Below are 19,064 nucleotides of genomic sequence, written 5' to 3' on the forward strand. Positions count from 1 at the left end.
GGAAATGGTCAAAGGACATGTTCCATAATTCTGAGCTGAGTGGCCTACACATAGAATCAATGCTCTGGTCCAAAAAGAAGATATGCAGGAATAACCAGCGACACACTAACAGCAAATGCAGCAGAAGATTCCAAAGGGATATGTCTATGCCCCAGTCACCCCAAACGAAATTTCATCATAATTCCAAAATGATTTTTCTGTCCTGGGTTCCACGTTTTTGTCAACAGAATCATATTCTCAGCTCAAAATTCACAGTGGAGGGCAGAATGTGAAGGGAAGAATGAAAAGGGGAAAAAAAAGAGTAAAAACTCGTGGTTGAGAAGAAGGGCAACTGAACAAGAAATAGATGATAAATTCATAAGTCGTGTGTGTTAGGTGAGCTCTATGCTCACCCGCAGCACCATCATTTTCTGGACAGAATGGAAGGAAATACACAAGTAACAATCAAAACCACAAATGTGAATAGTATAGACTCATCTAGAAGGCAAGATGGATTGGAAAACAGAATCCAATCATATGCTATTTACAGGAAACACCCTTAAAACATGATGACTCACAGGGAGGTATAAAGAAGGGCTAGAGTTGAATATAAAATGCTTCAAGAGAATTCCAAAAATCAGGTATAGCAACAGTAGAAATATACATGATAAAAAGAGATAATTAGGGAGACTATATAATGAATAAAGGCATCATAGCTAAGAAATTGATATAAATATTTACAATAGGTACACTAAACAGCACAGCATACTTAAAAGAAAATTTAGTCAAATTGCATGGAGAAATAAGAGAGTAAAACCAATAGTAAGGTATTTCAATGAGTTAGCATATGTAAACCAATAGTAAGGTATTTCAATGTATCCTTTCAGACCAAGAAAAAAACAACAACACCACCAAACCAAAACTCCAAAACTAACTAAAATGAAAATAAGAAAAAAAGTAGGGCAGCTAGGTGGCGCAGTGGATAAAGTGCTGGCCCTGGATTCAGGAGTACCTGAGTTCAAATCCAGCCTCAGACACTTGATACTTACTAGCTGTGTGACCCTGGGTGAGTCACTTAACCCTCATTGCCCTGGGGGGGGGGGAACAAAGAAAAAAAGTAGACTTGAGTAGAATTTTAGAAAAATTAAAGATGATTGAGCTTGAGGAATTACTAAATGAGAAGAGAAAGGATTTCACAAATTTCTTAGCCATCCCTAGTATAATAAGACTGACCACCTACCATGGCACAAAAACCTCATAAACAAATGCAAAAAAAGGAAAAATATTAAACATTCTTTACTGATGACAATAAAATAAATATTATATTCAATAAAGGGCCTTTAAAAAAGAATTTTAAATTAATTGGAATCTAGGGGGCAGCTAGGTGGTGCAATGGATAAAGCAGTGGCCCTGGATTCAGGAGGACCCGAGTTCAAATCCAGCCTCAGACACTTGACACTTACTAGCTGTGTGACCCTGGGCAAGTCACTTAACCCTCATTGCCCTGCAAAATAAATAAATAAAAATAATGATTGTGAGAGAATAAGTCATTTAAAATTAATTTAAAATTAATCTAAATAACTAAATCTTAAAGAATTGGTGGTTTAAAGAACAAGTCAGAAAAAATAGAAAATTTCATCAAAGAAAATAAGAACAGTCAGACAATATACCATACTTTATGGAAATGTAGCTAAAGCAATCCTTAATTTAAAAAATGTTTATCTTTTTAAAGTCTTCATCAAAAAAAAAGGGAGAGAAATAACAAATCAATGAACTGGGCAAGCAAATACAAAACTAGAAAAGCGATAAGCCAAAACCTTCTAATAAAACCCTAAGACAAAAATTCTGAAAATCACAGATATTAACCAAACTGAAAGCAAAAAAAATTCCACTCAACTGATAAAGACAACTAGTAACTGGTTTTTTGAAAGGAAAAAAAAATAGTTACTTTGATTAAAAGAGAAGAAAACAAAATTACTGAATCAAAAATGAAAAAGAAGTCAGAATAGTTGAAAAAATAAAGGAAAATATCAGAAATTACTTTGCCTAATTAATTAAAATCTAACCCCATCATGACTTAGAAAAAATGGGTGAATAGTTATAAATAAAAACACCCAAACAGAAGATATAGATTATTTAAATAACCCAATAACAGGAAAATAAGTTGAACATGTCATGAACTCTTTTTTGGGAGGTGGGGGTGGGGCAATAAGGGTTAAGTGACTTGCCCAGGGTCACACAACTAGTAAGTGTCAAGTGTCTGAGGCTGGATTTGAACTCAGGTCCTCCTGAATTCAGGGCCCATGCTTTATTCACTGCGCCACCTAGCTGCCACCAAGTCATGAATTCTTAAAGAAAAAATTTCCAGGACCAGATAGATTTTTAAGCAAATTCTATAAAACATTGAACTAATAATTAATTCTAATATTAAGTAAACTACTTGAAGTTATTAGGCAGCTAGATAGTACACTAGATAGAGTTCAGGACCTGGAGTCAGGAAAACTCAAATCCAAATCCAGACTCAGACACTTACTAGTTCTGTGATACTAGTTCTGTGACCTTGGACAAATTACTTATTTGCCTCAGTTTCCTCAAAATGGGGATAATAGCACCTACCTCCCAGGGTTGCTGCGACAATCAAATGGGTATATAAAGCACTTAGCACAGTGCCCAGCACAGAATAAGCATTATATAAATGCTAAGCTATTATTATTTGCAAAAGAAGAACAGAATTTTCCAAACTGTTTTAGAAATACAAATATAAACATGGCCGGGGGGGGGGGGGGGCCAGCTACATGGTGCAGTGGATAGAGCACCAGCCCTGGATTCAGGAGGACCTGAGTTCAAATTTGGCCTCAGACACTTAACCCCAATTGCCTCACCCAAAATAAATAAATAAATAAAAATAAAGGCTTTTCTTTAACATACTAAGCAGTATCTAAATAAAACCAAGAGCAAACATGTGTAAATGAGGTAAGAAGCCTTTCCAATAAGATCAGTGGTAAATATACTCATTCTCATTAGTACTGCTCATTATAAATATGCTTTAAAATAGCTAGAAATGCTAGCTAAAAGAAGGAATAAACACAAGCAAAGAGGAAACAAAACTATCACTTTCTGCAGATGATATGATGGTCTATCTTGAGACTCCTAAAGAGTCAACTAAAAATTTAACTGAAACAATAAATTCAGAAAAGTTGCAGAATATAAAGTAAATCCACATAAATTATTGGCATTTCTGTATATTACCAACAAAACCCAGAAGAGAAATAAAGAGGAATTCCATTCCATTCAAAATTACTGAACTATTTCGATAAATGAATACAGATTAAGACATAAAATAGTTGGAGGGTCTACCAAGGACAGCTAGGTGGCACCATAGTGCACAGAGTGCCAGGCCAGGAGTCAGGAAGATAGATTCCTCTTTAGTTCAAATCAGCTAACCCTGTTTGCCTTAATTTCCTCATCTATAAAATGAGCTGGAGAAGGAAATGGCAAACCACTGCAGTATCTCTGCCAAGAAAACCCCAAATGGAGTCACGGAGAGTTCTAACTCTCGATGGAAATGACCAAACAAGTATCTACCAAGGCACACAGGAACTTATGATTACCACTATAAAACACTCTTTAGAGAAATAAAAGATAGGCCTAAATAATTGGAGGAAGAGAAATTGCTCCAAAGCAATAAAAACAGTAATAGTCCCTAAATTACTTATTCAACATTATGGCGATCAAACTCCCAAAGTATTATTTTATAACAGCAGTTTTTAAACCTTTTGGTCTCAGGACACCTTTGCACTCTTAAATACTGAGGACCTCCCCCAAGAGACTTTAGTTATGTGGGTTATAGTTATTGATATTTACCATGCTAGAAATGAAAACATCTTAGTGAAAATAGTTTTAATCTTATGTGAACCCCATGAGGTCCCCAAACCACCCTTTTGGGAACCATTCCTTTTAAAAGCTAGAAAAATAATAACAAAATTCATCTAGAGGAACAAAAGGTGAAGAATTTTAAGGGAAATAATGAAAAAAGGAGGGGAAAATGGGTACCAGATCTCAAAGCATGCTACAAAGCAGAAATCACCCAAACAATTTCATACTGGTTAAAAAATTGAGAGGCCAATCAGTGGAACAGATTAGTTAAACAACATACAGAAGCAAAATCAGCATAGCAGCACAGTGTTTGATCAACCCAAAAGATCCCAATTACTAGGGTAAATACTTACAATCTGACAAAAGCTGCTGGGAAAACCATAAAGTAATTGGGGAGAAATTAGGGTTAAATCAACACCTCACACCATATATAAACTCTGAATGGATACATGACTTACATACAAAAGTTCACATCATAAACAACTTAGAGGAACAGAGAAGAAATTATTCTTTGGGTATGGATGGGGAAGAATTTATGACCAAAGGATCACAGAAGATAAAATGGACAATTTTGATTGACATAAAATTTAAAAAGTTTTCACACAAAGCCAATGCATTTCAAATCATAAAGAAAAGCGGTGACTGGGGGAAATCTTTAACAAATTTCTGTGATAATTTCCAAGATATATAAGGAATGGATTCCAATTTATAAGAATAAAATTCATTATTCCCCAGTTGGTAAAAGGTGAAATCATATGAACAGGCAGTTCTCAAGGGAGTCAGTCCAAGCTATCTACAGCAATATGAAAAAATGCTCCAAACTACTAGTAATTAAAGCAATCCTGAAGTTCTACCTCACACCCATCTGATTGGCAACAATGACCAAAAAAAGGAAAATGACAAATTCTGGCACAGCTTTGGGAAAACAGGCATGCTAAATAAAGCACTGCTGATGGAACGAGCTGTGAACTGGTTCAGTCATTCTGGAAAGCAATATGGAACTATGTCCCCCAAATTACTAAGTTTTACATATCCTTTGACACAGACATGTCAATACTAGGCCTCTACACAAAAGACATAAAATAAAGACAGATCCATATGTACAAATTATTTATAGCGGTTGTTTTTATAGTGTCAAAAGAACTACAAACTAAGAGGGTGGGCAGCTATTGGAAATGGCTAAAACAAATCATGGTATATGAATATAACAGAATACTATTATGCCTAAGAAATGTGGAAGAGGGCAGTTTTAGAGAAACCTGGGAAGACCTGTATGAACTAATGTAGTGTGAAGTGAGCAGAACCAGAAGAATAATTTATGCAATAACAGAAACAATCAATACAAACAACTCTGAAAAACTCAATCACTCTGATTAATGCAATGACCAACTACACTTCCAGAAGACTAATGAGGAAGCATGCTATCCACCTCTTCACAAAGGGGTTAGCAACTTAACATGCAGTGCAAGATAAAAAATTTTCAGACACAGCCAGTGTGGGAATTTGTTTCCCCTGATTATGTATATTTGTTTACAAAGGATTTTCCTTTTCTTTTTTTTTTCCAAAGGGGTGGTAGGAGGGTGAGAAGGGACAGCCAAAAGGTAAACCAAGAAAAAAGAATGAGAGCAAATAAAGACAATTAAAGACAAGAATATTACTAAGGCTTTTCCTTTTTTTAAATGCAGACTAGAGAATAACAGGAAGGCCAGGAAAAAAAATTGAGAAGCCACCTCTGAAAGCTACAAGTTGGATTATATACATGAAAAGAAAAAACAAGCTAAATATGATAGAGTTGTAATTTCATGTACAATTCTCTCCTCACATTCCAGGTATGTGGAAATGCCCATTTTATGTGATATTTGTTAAGTTCAGAATTTTTTTTTTAATAGAAAAATAAAAAGAAGCCCTCCTGGGGCAGCTAGGTGGCACAGTGGATAGAGCACCAGCCCTGGAGTCAGGAGGACCTGAGTTCAAATCCAGCCTTGGACTTGACACTAGCTGTGTGACCCTGGGCAAGTCACTTAACCCCAATTGCCTCACACACACACACAAAAAAAGACTTAAAAAAAATTGTTTAAAAAAAGAAAGAAAGAAAGAAAGAAGCCCTGCCCCTGATGTGTTACTGGATAGTATATATGAATTCCCTTATCTCATTTTTACTTACCATAGCTTCCTCTTGCAGAAAGGAAAAAAAGAAGCCATAGAGAGAGTTCATTTCCTCCTTATGATCAATGAAGTCAAACATTGCAATCAACCATCGAAAAAAGATTACCTATACCAAGAGACAGAACATTGACTTTTAGGTAAACATGACTAAAGCAACAGAAGCTCAGCTCCCTTCCCAGAGGCTGTTTAATCACCTGAATTTCTCTAATATTCTAGCATGTAAAGAAATAATTTCATTTTTCATGCTAAATTCTTTCAGCCACATCCTTGAGTCAGGTTCTCAGACTGAGGCTTTTGGCACAAGCAGCCACCCTCCATTATTGTGGAAATGTCTTTCAAGGACACATCATCAAAAACATTTAGGCAATTACCTTTACGTTAGTAGAAAAATGGCTAGCACAAAGCTTGGAGAAACCTCTAACCACAGCACTTTCAGGTATCAGAGTTGCTGGAATGAGGCACTTCAACATCCGAATTTTTACTGCTTCACCTAGAAAACAGAATGTAGGGTCTCAGATGAAAGCACATCTCTGATTCCTGTTTTCCCCCCAACCATTCTTTACTTCTTTCTTTTCTCTCTCTCTCTGGCAATGAGGATTAAGTGACTTGCCCAGGGTCACACAGCTACTAAGTGTCAAGTGTTTGAGGCCTTATTTGAACTCAGGTCCTCCTGTATCCAGGGCTGGTGTTTTATCCACTGAGCCACCTAGCTGCCCCCGAACCACTCTTTCCTAGATCCTATCCCTATCATCTTGACCAAAACCAAACCAAACCAAAAAAACCTTCCACAAAAGTCCTCTTATACAAAGGAATAAAAAACCCCCAATCCAACTGGAAACCCCTAACCCCGACTTCATTAGAAAATAGCATTGGATTCAAAGTTAAACAAAGTCTTAACACAAACAGCAGTTTACCCATCCCCTAGTTCTTTTTTTTTTTAGGTGAGGCAATCGGGGTTAAGTGACTTGCCCAGGGTCACACAGCTAGTTAAGTGTTAAGTGTATGAGGCCAGATTTGAACTCAGGTCCTTCTGAATCCAGGGCTGGTGCTCTATCCACTGCGCCACCTAGCTGCCCCCTCCCCTAGTTCTTTTACATAGAATGGGAAAAAAACAAAATACAGACCTCTTTGGAAACAGCAGGCTGCAAGGCATGCACATGTGAGCGCAAGCACACGTGCCCACACCCCTACACCCCCCCCCACATCTCAACATTCCCCATCTGGTGGTAGGAGTGGATGTGGCCTTGAGCACAACTTTGTATGCAGCGTGCTTCCACTTCTCTACACCAAGGTTACAAGAATCAAAATATACCATTCACAACTATTTCTGTTCTACCACTGCACCTCAATTCCTCAAGCCCGAAGAAAGCAAGCTTGTAATTGAAAAAGGAAGAGAGAATGACTAGAGATATCACTGGTGATACATCTGAATATCTTTGTAAACCTAGAAGCTTCTCAACATAGGCTAATGAGACTGTTTCTTCCTATTACATTAAAAAACTACAAGTATAAGGTGGGAGATGTATAGCTAGCTAACAGTCCATGTGAAAAAAGATCTGGAGGTTTTGTAGGACTACAATATCCATGTGACTTGACCATGTGCTATGGTGGCCAAGAAAGTGACATGACTTTATAATCCCTGGGATCATTGCCTTCTGAAAGGCACTGCTTCCAAGAAAAAGGGCGGAAACGGTCCTGCTCTGCCCTGCTCCCCTCACCCCCCCCCCCATCTAGAGTCATACCTTCAGTTCTGGACACTACATTTTAGAACAGATGTTGAAAAGCTAGAGAGTATACAAACAAAGGAGGGCAACTAGGTTTGTGAAGGGCCTTGAGGTAATGTCACTGAAGGATGAGCTGAAGAAAGTGAGAATGTTTTGGAGAACAGAAGACTAAGTGGGGGGGGGGCGGGGGGAGAGAGACACTGAAAGCTGTCTTGTACCTGAAGAGCTGACTAGGGATCAGACTTTCTCTGCTTTGCCCCAAAGGGCAAAAACGAGGAACAAAAGGTGGAAGGTAGAAATAGACAAACATAGACTTTATTTCAAGGGAAAACTTCTGAAGACCCAGAGAGATCCTAAATGAAATGAATGCCACCTCACCACTTCTTGGAGATCTTCAAGCAAAGGCTGAACCACTGCTTACCAGGAAGGTTGTAAAGGGGATTTTTTCCAGGTCTGGATTGGACTAGCTGGCCACTCACATCTTTTCCAATTCTAAAGAGTTCTGTGAAGATTTCACACTCTGCCTCACCCTTATTTCTGGGTCATTGGATAATCATTCAGAAACCCCTGAACATTTACTTCAGGGAAATATACCCAGAACTACATACCTATCCCCAGAGATGTGCACATCTCTGGCTAGCTTTAGCTCTAGTTAGGCTAACCATTATGATGACCTAGGGGTAAGTGGGGACTCTATCCAGCACACATCACCAAATACGCTTTTAGACTGCAATGAGGACAATACCCAATTGCTATTGGACAAGTGACCCTCTCAAATTTTCAATAATAGTGGAAGGCACGACTTCTTTAAAAGCTAGAAAGATCCCTTCAGGTTATGATCACAATATTTTAAGGAAAAGAACCGAGAAGGCAACTCTTCCAGAAAACAAAAAAATGAACTTTAAGAAAGTATGACTTAGATAAGAAATAAAAGGAGGGGGGGCAGCTAGGTGGCACAGCGGATAAAGCACCAGCCCTGGATTCAGAAGGACCTGAGTTCAAATCTGGCCTCAGACACTTGACACTTACTAGCTGTGTGACCCTGGGCAAGTCACTTAACCCCCATTGCCCCGCAAAAAAAACAAAAAAAAAGCAAAAAAAAATAAGAAAATAAAAAATAAAAAAAAGAAATAAAAGGAGGGGCAGCTAGATGGTGCAGTGGATAGGGCACCAGCCCTGGATTCAGGAGTACCTGAGTTCAAATCCGGCCTCAGACACTTAACACTTACTAGCTGTGTGACCCTGGGCAAGTCACTTAACCCCAATTGCCCCACAAAAAAAAAAAAAAAAAAGAAATAAAAGGAAAGAAAGTCTAAGAAACAAAAGGGGTCTAAATAGCTTGGTGATTAGCCAACAAAATAATCTAGTATACTTAGAATCAATAATATTCAGGAGTTCTCGCTAGTGCCTAAATTTAAAAAATAATACAATACATAATAATAGTCCCTATCCCTTTTGAATCCACAGTTAGACTGCAAACTGCAGTTTACCTGGGCCTTTAAAAAGTTGGCTAAAGGGCAGCTAGGTGGCGCAGTGGATAAAGCACCACTCCTGGATTCAAGAGGACTTGAGTTCAAATCCAGCCTCAGACACTTGACATTTACTAGCTATGTGACCCTGAGCAAGTCACTTAACCCTCATTGCCCTGCAAAGGGGAAAAAAAAAAACACACAAAAAAGTTGGCTAAGCCCTCAAAACTACACAAGACCTATGAGAAATCAGAAAATTTATTTCTTTAAAATTTTCTTAAATTTGTAAGGAGGAAATATAAAGCAACAGTATGATTTTAAGGAGCAAGATTAGAAATATCATCAAAACCCTTTTTCAGCTTCTGACTTACAAGATGACCAAGAAGAGGAGGAACAACGGGCACGCCGAGAAGGGCCGCGGCCACATGCAGCCCATCCGCTGCACCAACTGCGCCCGCTGCGTGCCCAAGGATAAGGCCATCAAGAAGTTCGTCACCCGAAACATCATGGAAGCCTCGGCCGTCAGGGACATTTCCAAGGCCAGTGTTTTCGACTCTTATGTGCTCCCCAAACTGTATGTGAAACTGCATTACTGTGTGAGCTGTGCGATCCACAGCAAATTAGTGAGGAATCGGTCTCGTGAGGCACGAAAGGATCAGACACCCCCACCCCGCTTCAGACCTGCTGGTGCTGCCCCCAGACCCCCTCCAAAGCCAATGTAAAGCTCTATCTGCCTATCAAAATTCCTGAACTAATCAGAGAAAAATAAAATGGTTGGTTTACCTTAAAAAAAAAAAAGAAATATCATCAAAAGATTTAGCTAGCATAAGACAAAGGAGAAACAAAATGAAATGAAGTAAAAACAAAAATGAAGGATTTTCCCCCCCAAAATTATATTATCCAAAAATTCCCATGGCCAAAGAGGTCATCATCAGGTGGCCAAGGAAGGCCCCTCTCTAGTGCCACATGAGGCCTATGAAGTCAGGAATCCCTCTGAAGAGTGTGGCTACCAGAAATTAATTGGAATATGACTCCAAGGATAGCCAGATTTTGTTTTCCTCTAGATTCCTTATATAGGAGATTAGAAGCTGGGTAAACTGTAGTTTGTGTTAAGATCTGACTATTAGCTTTAATTTCAACAGTGTTTTGGGGGAATTAAAGAGCTCAAGACTATTGTTCAATGAATTATTTTAAATGAGTTTTATTGATATCCTTGTTTTTCTATCACCTGTATTTTGCTACATGTCTATGCTTTAGGGAGCAATCTCTCATGACAAAGAATACAAAGGAGGCAAAAAAAAAGTTCAATAAAACTAATCAATGTAAAAAGTCTGACAATATTTGCAGTGTTCCACACTCACAGTCCCCCACCTCAACTGATCTGAAAAAGCTCTGGGTCTCTTAGTAGAGAGCAAGTCAAGGGGTTGATATGACAGCCAAAGATGTGAATTTAGTTCTGCAGGCCCACAGGGGATCCATGGATAGATCTTAGAGAGAATCCTTAAACTTGGATAGGAAGACAGTTTCATTTTTTTTTTAACTAACCCATAACTGGAATGCAGCATTTCCTTCCATGATGAATGTATGCAACAACACTTGTTTGGAACAGAGATCTATCCAGAGACTTGACCAGATTGACCACCAAAGGGGTCCAACGTACCAAAAGCTACCATGATCTTAAACTCTATTAGAAGAGGGCACATGAGGTGATAATTCTGCCGTGCTCTGCCCTAGGCAGGCCACATCTGAAGTGTCCTGTGCAATTCTGGGCACTACATTTTTTTTTTAGCAGGGCAATGAGGGTTAAGTGACTTGCCCAGGATCACACAGCTAGTAAATGGGTACCACATTTTAAGAATGACCTTACTGGGGGCAGCTAGGTGGCGCAGGGGATAAGGCACTGGCCCTGGATTCAGGAGGACCTGAGTTCAAATCTGGCCTCAGACATTTGACACATACTAGTTGTGTGACTCTGGGCAAGTCACTTAACCCTCACTGCCCCACCAAAAAAAATAAATAAATAAAGGGTAAAAAAAAAAAAAGAATGACCTTATTATAACTTGGGTCACCACCAGAGGAGCAAGATAGAAAGGCTTGGAAAGGCACGTTCCAGTGATAGACCTTGTCTGTTGTCTGCGAGTCAGTCTAGCTAAGAAAGGGAAGAATTCTTGGCCCATAGCAACAGTATCAATATTGACATTCTTAAAATAGATGTACAGTTTCATGTACAATGTTCTTTTTCTCTTATACTATGCATATGGAAATATGTACATTTTGTTTCATACTTAAGTTCAGAATAAAAAAAGAATTTTTAAAAGACAGATACTCTCACTATAAATTAAACCAAAATATGTAAAAGAAATTGAAGTTAAATGGAAGGAAGGCTCACAGGTTCTCCTTTAAGAAGCAAATGTAGGAGATGGCATGCTTGTCATCTTACCTAGCAGAAGTCAGAATAAGGAAAAAGGCCACCACAAAGATAATTAGTTTATATGCCAACATCTGCTAGGAAGGCTGACCTTCAATATTTCTCTGATGAACTTGGCAAGAACAGGGAAGTTAATAATTTGATGCTTAGCACTTCAAATCAAAGTTGGGCATGAAGGATAGCAAAAAACATGGTAAAGGGTTGCCGTTAGAAGGCCTACAGATTACTCAGAAGCCTCATGCTTATTTAGCATGAGTACTTTCATCTGGAACCACTCAATCTTGTTCCCTGTGGCTCTACTCACCATCCCAGTGACTTTCCAAAACAAAAAACCCTTCCCTGGCCACTGTGCCACTAAATGTGTCATCTGTTCCCCATGATTAGCACAGGGCCTGGCACACAGTATATGATAGATATGATAAATGCTTTTACCTTCATTCATGAGAGTCAGAAAGGCTTGGATAGAAGTAACAATGATCACTACAAAAATATGAAACTGACTATAACCTGACAGGATACAGCTGATTATCCAAGTGGGAGTTATTTTATAATCAGCTATGCTCCGGTCAGATCAAGCAGGTAGAACAAAAGGCCGGGTTAATATAAAACTACAAGATAAAGATGAGAAGATATTGTGTGCAAATATAACAGCTCAATCAATCTCCTAAAGTTACTGCTTTAGAATATTAACAGATGGGGGCAGCTAGGTGACACAGTGGATAAAGCACTGGCCCTGTATTCAGTTCAAATCTGGTCTCAGACACTTACTAGCTGTGTGACCCTGGGCAAGTCACTTAATCCACATTGCCCTGCAACGCCCCCCCCCCAAAAAAACCCACAACAGAATATTAACAGATTTACAAAGTCTCATGGGGGGGAGGGGTTTATGGAGGTGTGGGGGTATAAGATTATGAATATCAAAAGAAAGGTAGAGGCAAAAATGAGTTTGCATAGAGCTTTGAATGTGACCCAACTAAGCCAGATCATCTGAAGAATATTTATAAAGGAAAACTGGAAAGATGACAGATGGAAAAAGCCTAAAAGATATGCCAATATTTCTCTAATCAGCTATTTTCATCACTGATGACAGTGGAATCACCTCCTTTGGTCTCTTAACAACTTGGATCCCAACGTGATATGATGAATCGACACTTAAGAAGATGAAGTCAGAAAGAGCAGCTGAACTAGACGGAGTATACAAAGCAGAACTCTGCATTGGAGGTGACACAATTTCAAAAGCACTGAGGCAATGATCTGAAAAAGGGGAAGATACCAAATGCTCAAGAGGATATCAGCATCAACACTCCAAGTTACTCTCTAGGACAATGATCTGCATGTGTAACAAGGGCATTCTTGAGGAAAAAATGAGAAAAGAACAGGCAAGCTTTAGCCTTCGGTTACACAGACAGTGGAAAGGTGTAGAGAAGCGGCCTGCTATCTAAGTAACCCCCACTACCAACTGCCTCCTACAGGCAGGTAAACCGAAAGATAAAGCCCCGAACAGCAACAGAATCCTTCCCCCCAACAAAGGATCCTGCATCCACAGCCTGCCCACTACAGCTATTATCCAGAGCTGACACTCTCGTGGAGATTCAATGTGGCAGTCAAAGCCACTGGAGACCCAGACAAGCAAGTTCTCACCATCCAAGTCCTTGGCAGTATCAATGGAAACAACACTAAATATGCTGATGCGCCTGAAGGAACACTGGAGTCTCTCCACCTGACTTGCACCTGGACCCTCCAATATGATACATGTTTTCTTCCCATGAGAATAGGAGCTCCTAGAGAGTGGGCACTGTTTGATTTTTCTATTTGTATCTCCAGATCTTAGCACAGTGCTTGGCACATAGTAAGCACTTAAATGATTTTTCATCCGTTCATCTTCATTTATTTAAAGATCTACTGGAAGTCAGACACGACTGAAAAACAGGGAGTTGGGACAGCTAGGTGGCATAATCAGAGATACAAGGGGGGTAGGGAATCGACAGGACAGTGGAGAATTGAACTGGTTTACCAAGGGGAACCAAGATGGGGGAAAGATACTGGCTAGTGCAGGGGAGATGGCCTGAAAGAGAAACTGGGTGGGTGGGGGTGGGGGGAAGGACTGAAGATCATAGTGCAGTTGAAGAGTAAAGTTTTCCAAGAGAAGGCAGAGGGAGAGGTGAAAAGTCAATAGGCTATGGTCAGATAAAGGGATTTCAGAATTCTTCAATGTGAAAGTAGTACACATATGGGTGAGGGCAAGATCATGGATACAACTATCTTTGTGTGTGGCTGAGGTGGGGTGCACAGATGCACCTTGTAGTTTCAACTATTTTACCACAAATTAGAAAACACTGAACTACAATCTAAGGAACACAATATTACAAAGTTAATAAAATAAACATTAGGAAAATGATCACAAAGTCGGCTTCACCCCTACATACCAAACGGGCCACTCAGTGCCACATTTAACAGCGTGTCAATGTGTTTGGGTGCTAACCCAGACCTCCAAGCGATATCTTCCACAATATGCAAGTTTCTCTCCAGGACAGCTCCTTTTTTCTGTACATTCCTGATGTGCTCTAGAAAATTGAAAGGGAAATTCTGAAGACCACAGATTATTCTGAATAGTCATCCTTAGCAAAGTGATAATGTGGAACTCTTAATAAAGCTAGCCTCATAATGACAGCTTTTTTCCCACCTTACTTTTCTAATATATTTTATATCTTAGATCTAAGCTTAGTCTATCACTTTATAAAACTCACCGAATCCCAAACTGCCCGCCAGACCGCGAATCTCTGAAAAGACCACACTCTTAAACTGGGAAAACATTCTCTCCCTGAAAAGTTGAGAATGTTGGTGATCTTAGCCTTATCCATTTGCCTTCTTGATTGTTCCACAAATTCTATTCTCATAAACTACGACTTTGTCATATTTGTAACCTCAGGAATTCTGCATCTAATTTTCACTACAACAGAATTAGGAAAACGTATGGTAAAGTATCTTAAAAGATAAGAAAAGGAGCTATCAGATGTATCATATCTGGAACAAGGATGACAACAATAGTTGGGCATAAAAAACCTCCCACAAATCTCTAGAAATCTATCCGGTCTTCAGTCATGACAAAATAATTTACTTCTCATTTGAAATCAACATGGAAAGAGGTAGTTTTATCATTGGGCTACAAAGGTTCTTAGAAATCATCCAGTCCAACTCTTTTATTTTGTTGATGAGGAAAGTGAGGTCCCCAAAAGAGAAGCTCACAGATAAAAATGTAGCAGAAGCAGTGTTATGTATGGCCTTGGGCTTGGTATGCCAAATCCAGTGTATTGAAAGAAACAGTGATGACTGAAGAGCCCTAGAAATGACTTCATTTAAAAATGTTTTTTATATAGTGCCTTAAGCCCACCAAAAGAAAGACAGTAAAGAAATGTGGAAGAGTTGGGGAGGGATACACGGCTCATCGGTACAAACCTAGTGCTTGACGAAGAACATCGCCCTCGTTGTATTCAACAAATTCCAATTCTTCCTCATAACTCTGGTTTAAAGGCATGAAGTCCCTTTCTTGTCTCATTTTCCATGCTAAGGGATTGGTTTGTATGACAGGAATAACTGGTGATAAATCAGCCTCCCGAATAGACATCACCACAGAAGTTCTATGGAGAAACAAGCGCGGGCAGTGACCTGTTAAAGTGGAATGTTCTTTTCGTTACCACAAAATAGCCCCAACCAACAAAGACCACAGGTTAACTATATCAAAAAGCATATGGTCTACAAGAGGTTCTGGAGAGAAGTCAATATACTGAGCTCCTATTTATCAGCTGAAGTGTCCTTCTGAGGGTTACAGTTCACAGTTCACAGCCCATCTCAACTATAATAATACACTTTCTGAACAGAATTTACTCTCAAAGTCTTCCTTTTGTCTGGCAATCCTCCACAACCTGCTTGGGTAAAACTTCCTGGTTCAAAAGTAAAATTAGAAAGCCGAGTGGACTCCCATTGCCACATCATTGATTTGCTCAACAGACAACTAGACTGACACTTGCACAACTGCATGTCACATTTAAATTGTTTTAAGGATGAGACAGGCAATATAAGGATCATCATCTCCATTTTACAGACAGGTAAAGGAAGGCTCAGGGTAAGGAATTTCTGATAGTGGTTTTAGAGGCTGCTAGGTGGCTCAGTGGAGAGAGTAGGACCTATAGTCTACAAGCTCTGCATTCAAATTCTGTCTCAGATAGTTCCTTAGCTGTGTGACCCTGGGAAAGTCACTTAACCTCCCTCAATTTAAGTTTCTTCACCTGTAAAATGGAGACAACAGCGGCACCTACCTTACAGGGTTGTTGTGAGGATTAAACGAGATAACACATGTAAAGCACTTCAAACAGCTATGAAAATGCTAGCTATTAGCAGAGGTGGAAAGGATCATGGGCCATCCAGAGATGAGCAAAGTGAGGCCTAGGGATTTGCCCCGAACCATAAAGTTAGCAATTTGATTCAATTGAACTCAACAATGCACCAACTCTGTACTTGGGTTCAAGACAGGGGATTGTTTAAAAAAGCATCTACTCTGGGATAAGTCCTGGAGACACAAAGACAAAAAAAGGAAACAATGCCTTCCCTCAAGTAGCCTACATTCTACTGGAGGGAAATAACAGGTATACAGATGAATAATACAAAATATTCTTTTATCTTACAAAACCTATGACTTAATTGGTAAAGGGAACCCTCAAAAGGGGGTTGTCTGGGGCACTGACAACCAGGATCAGAGAAGGGAGTGTGAGTCTGAGTGTGAGTCTGACACCAAGACCACTTCTTTCAAAAAATTTCAGGAGGTAGGAGTGTGACAGCTGAGGAGATGAGAAAAGCAGAGCCTGGCCCCTGCCCTAAACCTGAGATAAACAAAGTACAAGGCACAGGGAAGGAGGGAGCATACTAGAGGCACATGGGATAGACCTGTTGTTCATTTCTCAGTCTAACTTTTTGTGATCCCATTTAGGGTTTTCTTGGCAGAGATCCTGGAATGGCTGCCATTTCCTTCTCTAGTTCATTTCACAGATGAGGAAACTGAGGCAAACAGGGTTCTGTGACTTGCTCTGGGTCACACTGCTAGTAGGTGTTGAACGATAGGGGAGTCTTTCTGACTCCCTGCCTGGCACCGATCCATCTACCTGCCCCAACTCCCTATAACTGTTGCTATTTGGTAGTGTTCAGTTGTGTCTGACCCTTTGTGACCTCATTTGGGGTTTTCTTGGCAGAGATACTGAAGGGGTTTGCCATTTCCATCTCCAGCTCACCTGACAAATGAGGATACTAAGGCAAATGGGGTGAACTGACTTGCCCAGGGTCACACAGCTAGTCAGTGTGTGAGCCTGGATTTTTGAACTTACGAAGATGGGTCTTCCTGACTCCACGCCTGGGGCTCCATCCACTGCACCACCTGTCTTTCCATGCAAACGCACAAAGGAGAAAGTCATGTGTGAAGAGCAGTTGAAAGGCCAGCAAGTTCAGAGCTCCAGGTCCCTAAATCCAGCACTCTCACGGCGCAGGGCTGGGGTTAAACTGGAAGTCTCGTGGCCTTCGCCCAGCTGATATGGGCAGTCAGCGAAGCAGAGGGTGCTGGGAGTCTCAGCTCAAGCTCGCCTTGACCCGAGGGGCAAGCGTAAGGAGGGAGCAAGCTCGAGGGCGGGGCAAGCGCGAGGGCGGGGCAAGCGTAAGGGAGGGGCAAACGTAAGGGAGGAGCAAATTCGAGGGAGGGGCAAGCGTGGGAGAGGGGGCAAGCGTAAGGGAAGGCCAACGTAGGGGAGGGGCAAGCGCGAGGGAGGGGCAAGCCCGGGAGAGGAGCAAGTGCGAGGAAGGGGCAAGTGTAAGGCAGGGGCAAGCGGGTAAGAGGGGGCAAGTGTGGAGGAACAAGCGTAGGGGGGGGTGTGGGGGGGGGTGTAAGCGTGAGGGTCACGTGACCCGCGGGCACGCACGTCCGCCCGCCCCAAGCACGGGGTTGGGGGGGGGGGGAGAGGAGCCACATCCCAGCCCACTCCCCAGCCCCCGGCCGCCGCCGGCCCCACGCCCTCAAGGCCTTCCTCCCACCTTAGGAAGAGCCTTCCTCAGTAAGACCACCCTTCGCCTGCAGCAGGTAAGGGGAAGCCAGGGCTAGCTCACCTGAGGCCAAGCGCTAACCCCGGCCGCCCCAAGAAATGTTCCCGCGCCGACTTTTCTATTCGAAAGTGAGAGCCCCGCCCTGCGCAAGCTCGGGCGGCCAAACTGAGGCCTCCGAGGGGCGGAGCGAAAGGGCAGGCGCTCTCCCTAGGTAACGTAGACGAATGCGCAGGCGCAAAAGTCGATCCTAAACTGTAGACCCATTGCGTAGAAAACGCCTCTTGGATCGGCTGCTCGTCTCTCATTGGTTAGGGCTCAGCTGGCTTGACTTTGATTGGTTGAGGCCCAACAGACTGCAGTTTTTCGAATACTCTCAAAATAAGGGACTGGCACAAACTCCACTTAGTTCATTTGGGAGTCTAATAGCGGGAATTGCCTATGACCCCTTGATTTCTCTTCAAGTAGATTGCGGTTGGGGAAGTTAAGTGGCGCAGTGGATAAAGAAAGCACCGGCCTTGGATTCAGGAAGACCTGAGTTCAAATGCAGCCTCAGACACACACTAGCTGTGTGACCTGGACAAGTCACTTTACCCTCATTGCCCCACAAAAAAAACCCAAAAAACAAACCAAGTAGATTGCGGTAGATTCTCCCTCTCTCTCTCATCCTCACTCTTCCTTACCTATGGGCTCCTTCCCTGCTACCTACAAACACACCCATGTCCCCACCATTAATGACGATGACGATGATAATCTTCGCCAGACCCTGCCATCACTTTAAGATGTATTTCTCCTCCCTTGGAAAAAACAACAACAACAACAAAAACGGGGCAGCTAGGTTGCGCAATGGATAGAACACTGGCCCTGGAGTCAGGAGGATCTGAGTTCAAATACAGTCTCAGACACTTGATACTTAACTAGCGGTGTGACCCTGGGCAATTGCCTCAAAAGAAAAAACTGTACTTGGGTACCTCCCTCAGCAGCAACTGAAACTGCTCTTTCCAAGTTATCAGTGATCTTTTTTTTTTGTTTTGTTTTGTTTTTGCGGTGGGGCAAAGAGGGTTAAGTGACTTGCCCAAGGTCACACGGCTAGTAAGTGTCAAGTGTCTGAGGCCTTATTTGAACTCAGGTCCACCTGAATCCAGGGCTGGTCCTTTATCCACTGGGCCACCTAGCTGCCCCCTATCAGTTAATTGCTAAATCTAATGGATTTTTTTTCAGTCCTCATCCTTCTGGACCCCTCTGCAGCCTTTGACACTGTTCACAGCCTTTGACATTGTTCATCACCCTCTCCAGATTTTGGTAACATTAATCTCTCCTGGTCCTCCTGCCTGTCTGCCCCCT

At 41.2% G+C, this 19,064-nt stretch overlaps 2 protein-coding genes across 2 annotated transcripts in view; one reads left to right on the forward strand and one right to left on the reverse strand.

Moving 5' to 3' along the window:
- CENPI (centromere protein I) overlaps nt 1–17,247 on the reverse strand; it is a 54,958-nt gene extending 37,711 nt beyond the window's left edge. The window contains exons 1-5 of the mRNA XM_043974793.1: nt 17,018–17,247; nt 15,099–15,280; nt 14,069–14,206; nt 6,393–6,511; nt 6,020–6,127 (exon numbers count right to left, since the gene is read on the reverse strand). Of these exons, the coding sequence (XP_043830728.1) occupies nt 6,020–6,127; nt 6,393–6,511; nt 14,069–14,206; nt 15,099–15,280; nt 17,018–17,079 (609 nt within the window). The 5' untranslated portion in view covers nt 17,080–17,247. The remainder of the gene's footprint in view (nt 1–6,019; nt 6,128–6,392; nt 6,512–14,068; nt 14,207–15,098; nt 15,281–17,017) is intronic.
- On the forward strand, nt 9,569–10,012 carry LOC122734103 (40S ribosomal protein S26-like). Its single transcript, XM_043974794.1, has one exon. It carries the CDS (start codon nt 9,589–9,591, stop codon nt 9,934–9,936), a length of 348 nt encoding a protein of 115 aa, XP_043830729.1. The 5' UTR covers nt 9,569–9,588; the 3' UTR covers nt 9,937–10,012.
- Nucleotides 17,248–19,064: the final 1,817 nt, after the last annotated feature.

Source organism: Dromiciops gliroides, chromosome X (assembly GCF_019393635.1).
Source record: "Dromiciops gliroides isolate mDroGli1 chromosome X, mDroGli1.pri, whole genome shotgun sequence".
NCBI lineage: Eukaryota > Metazoa > Chordata > Mammalia > Microbiotheria > Microbiotheriidae > Dromiciops > Dromiciops gliroides.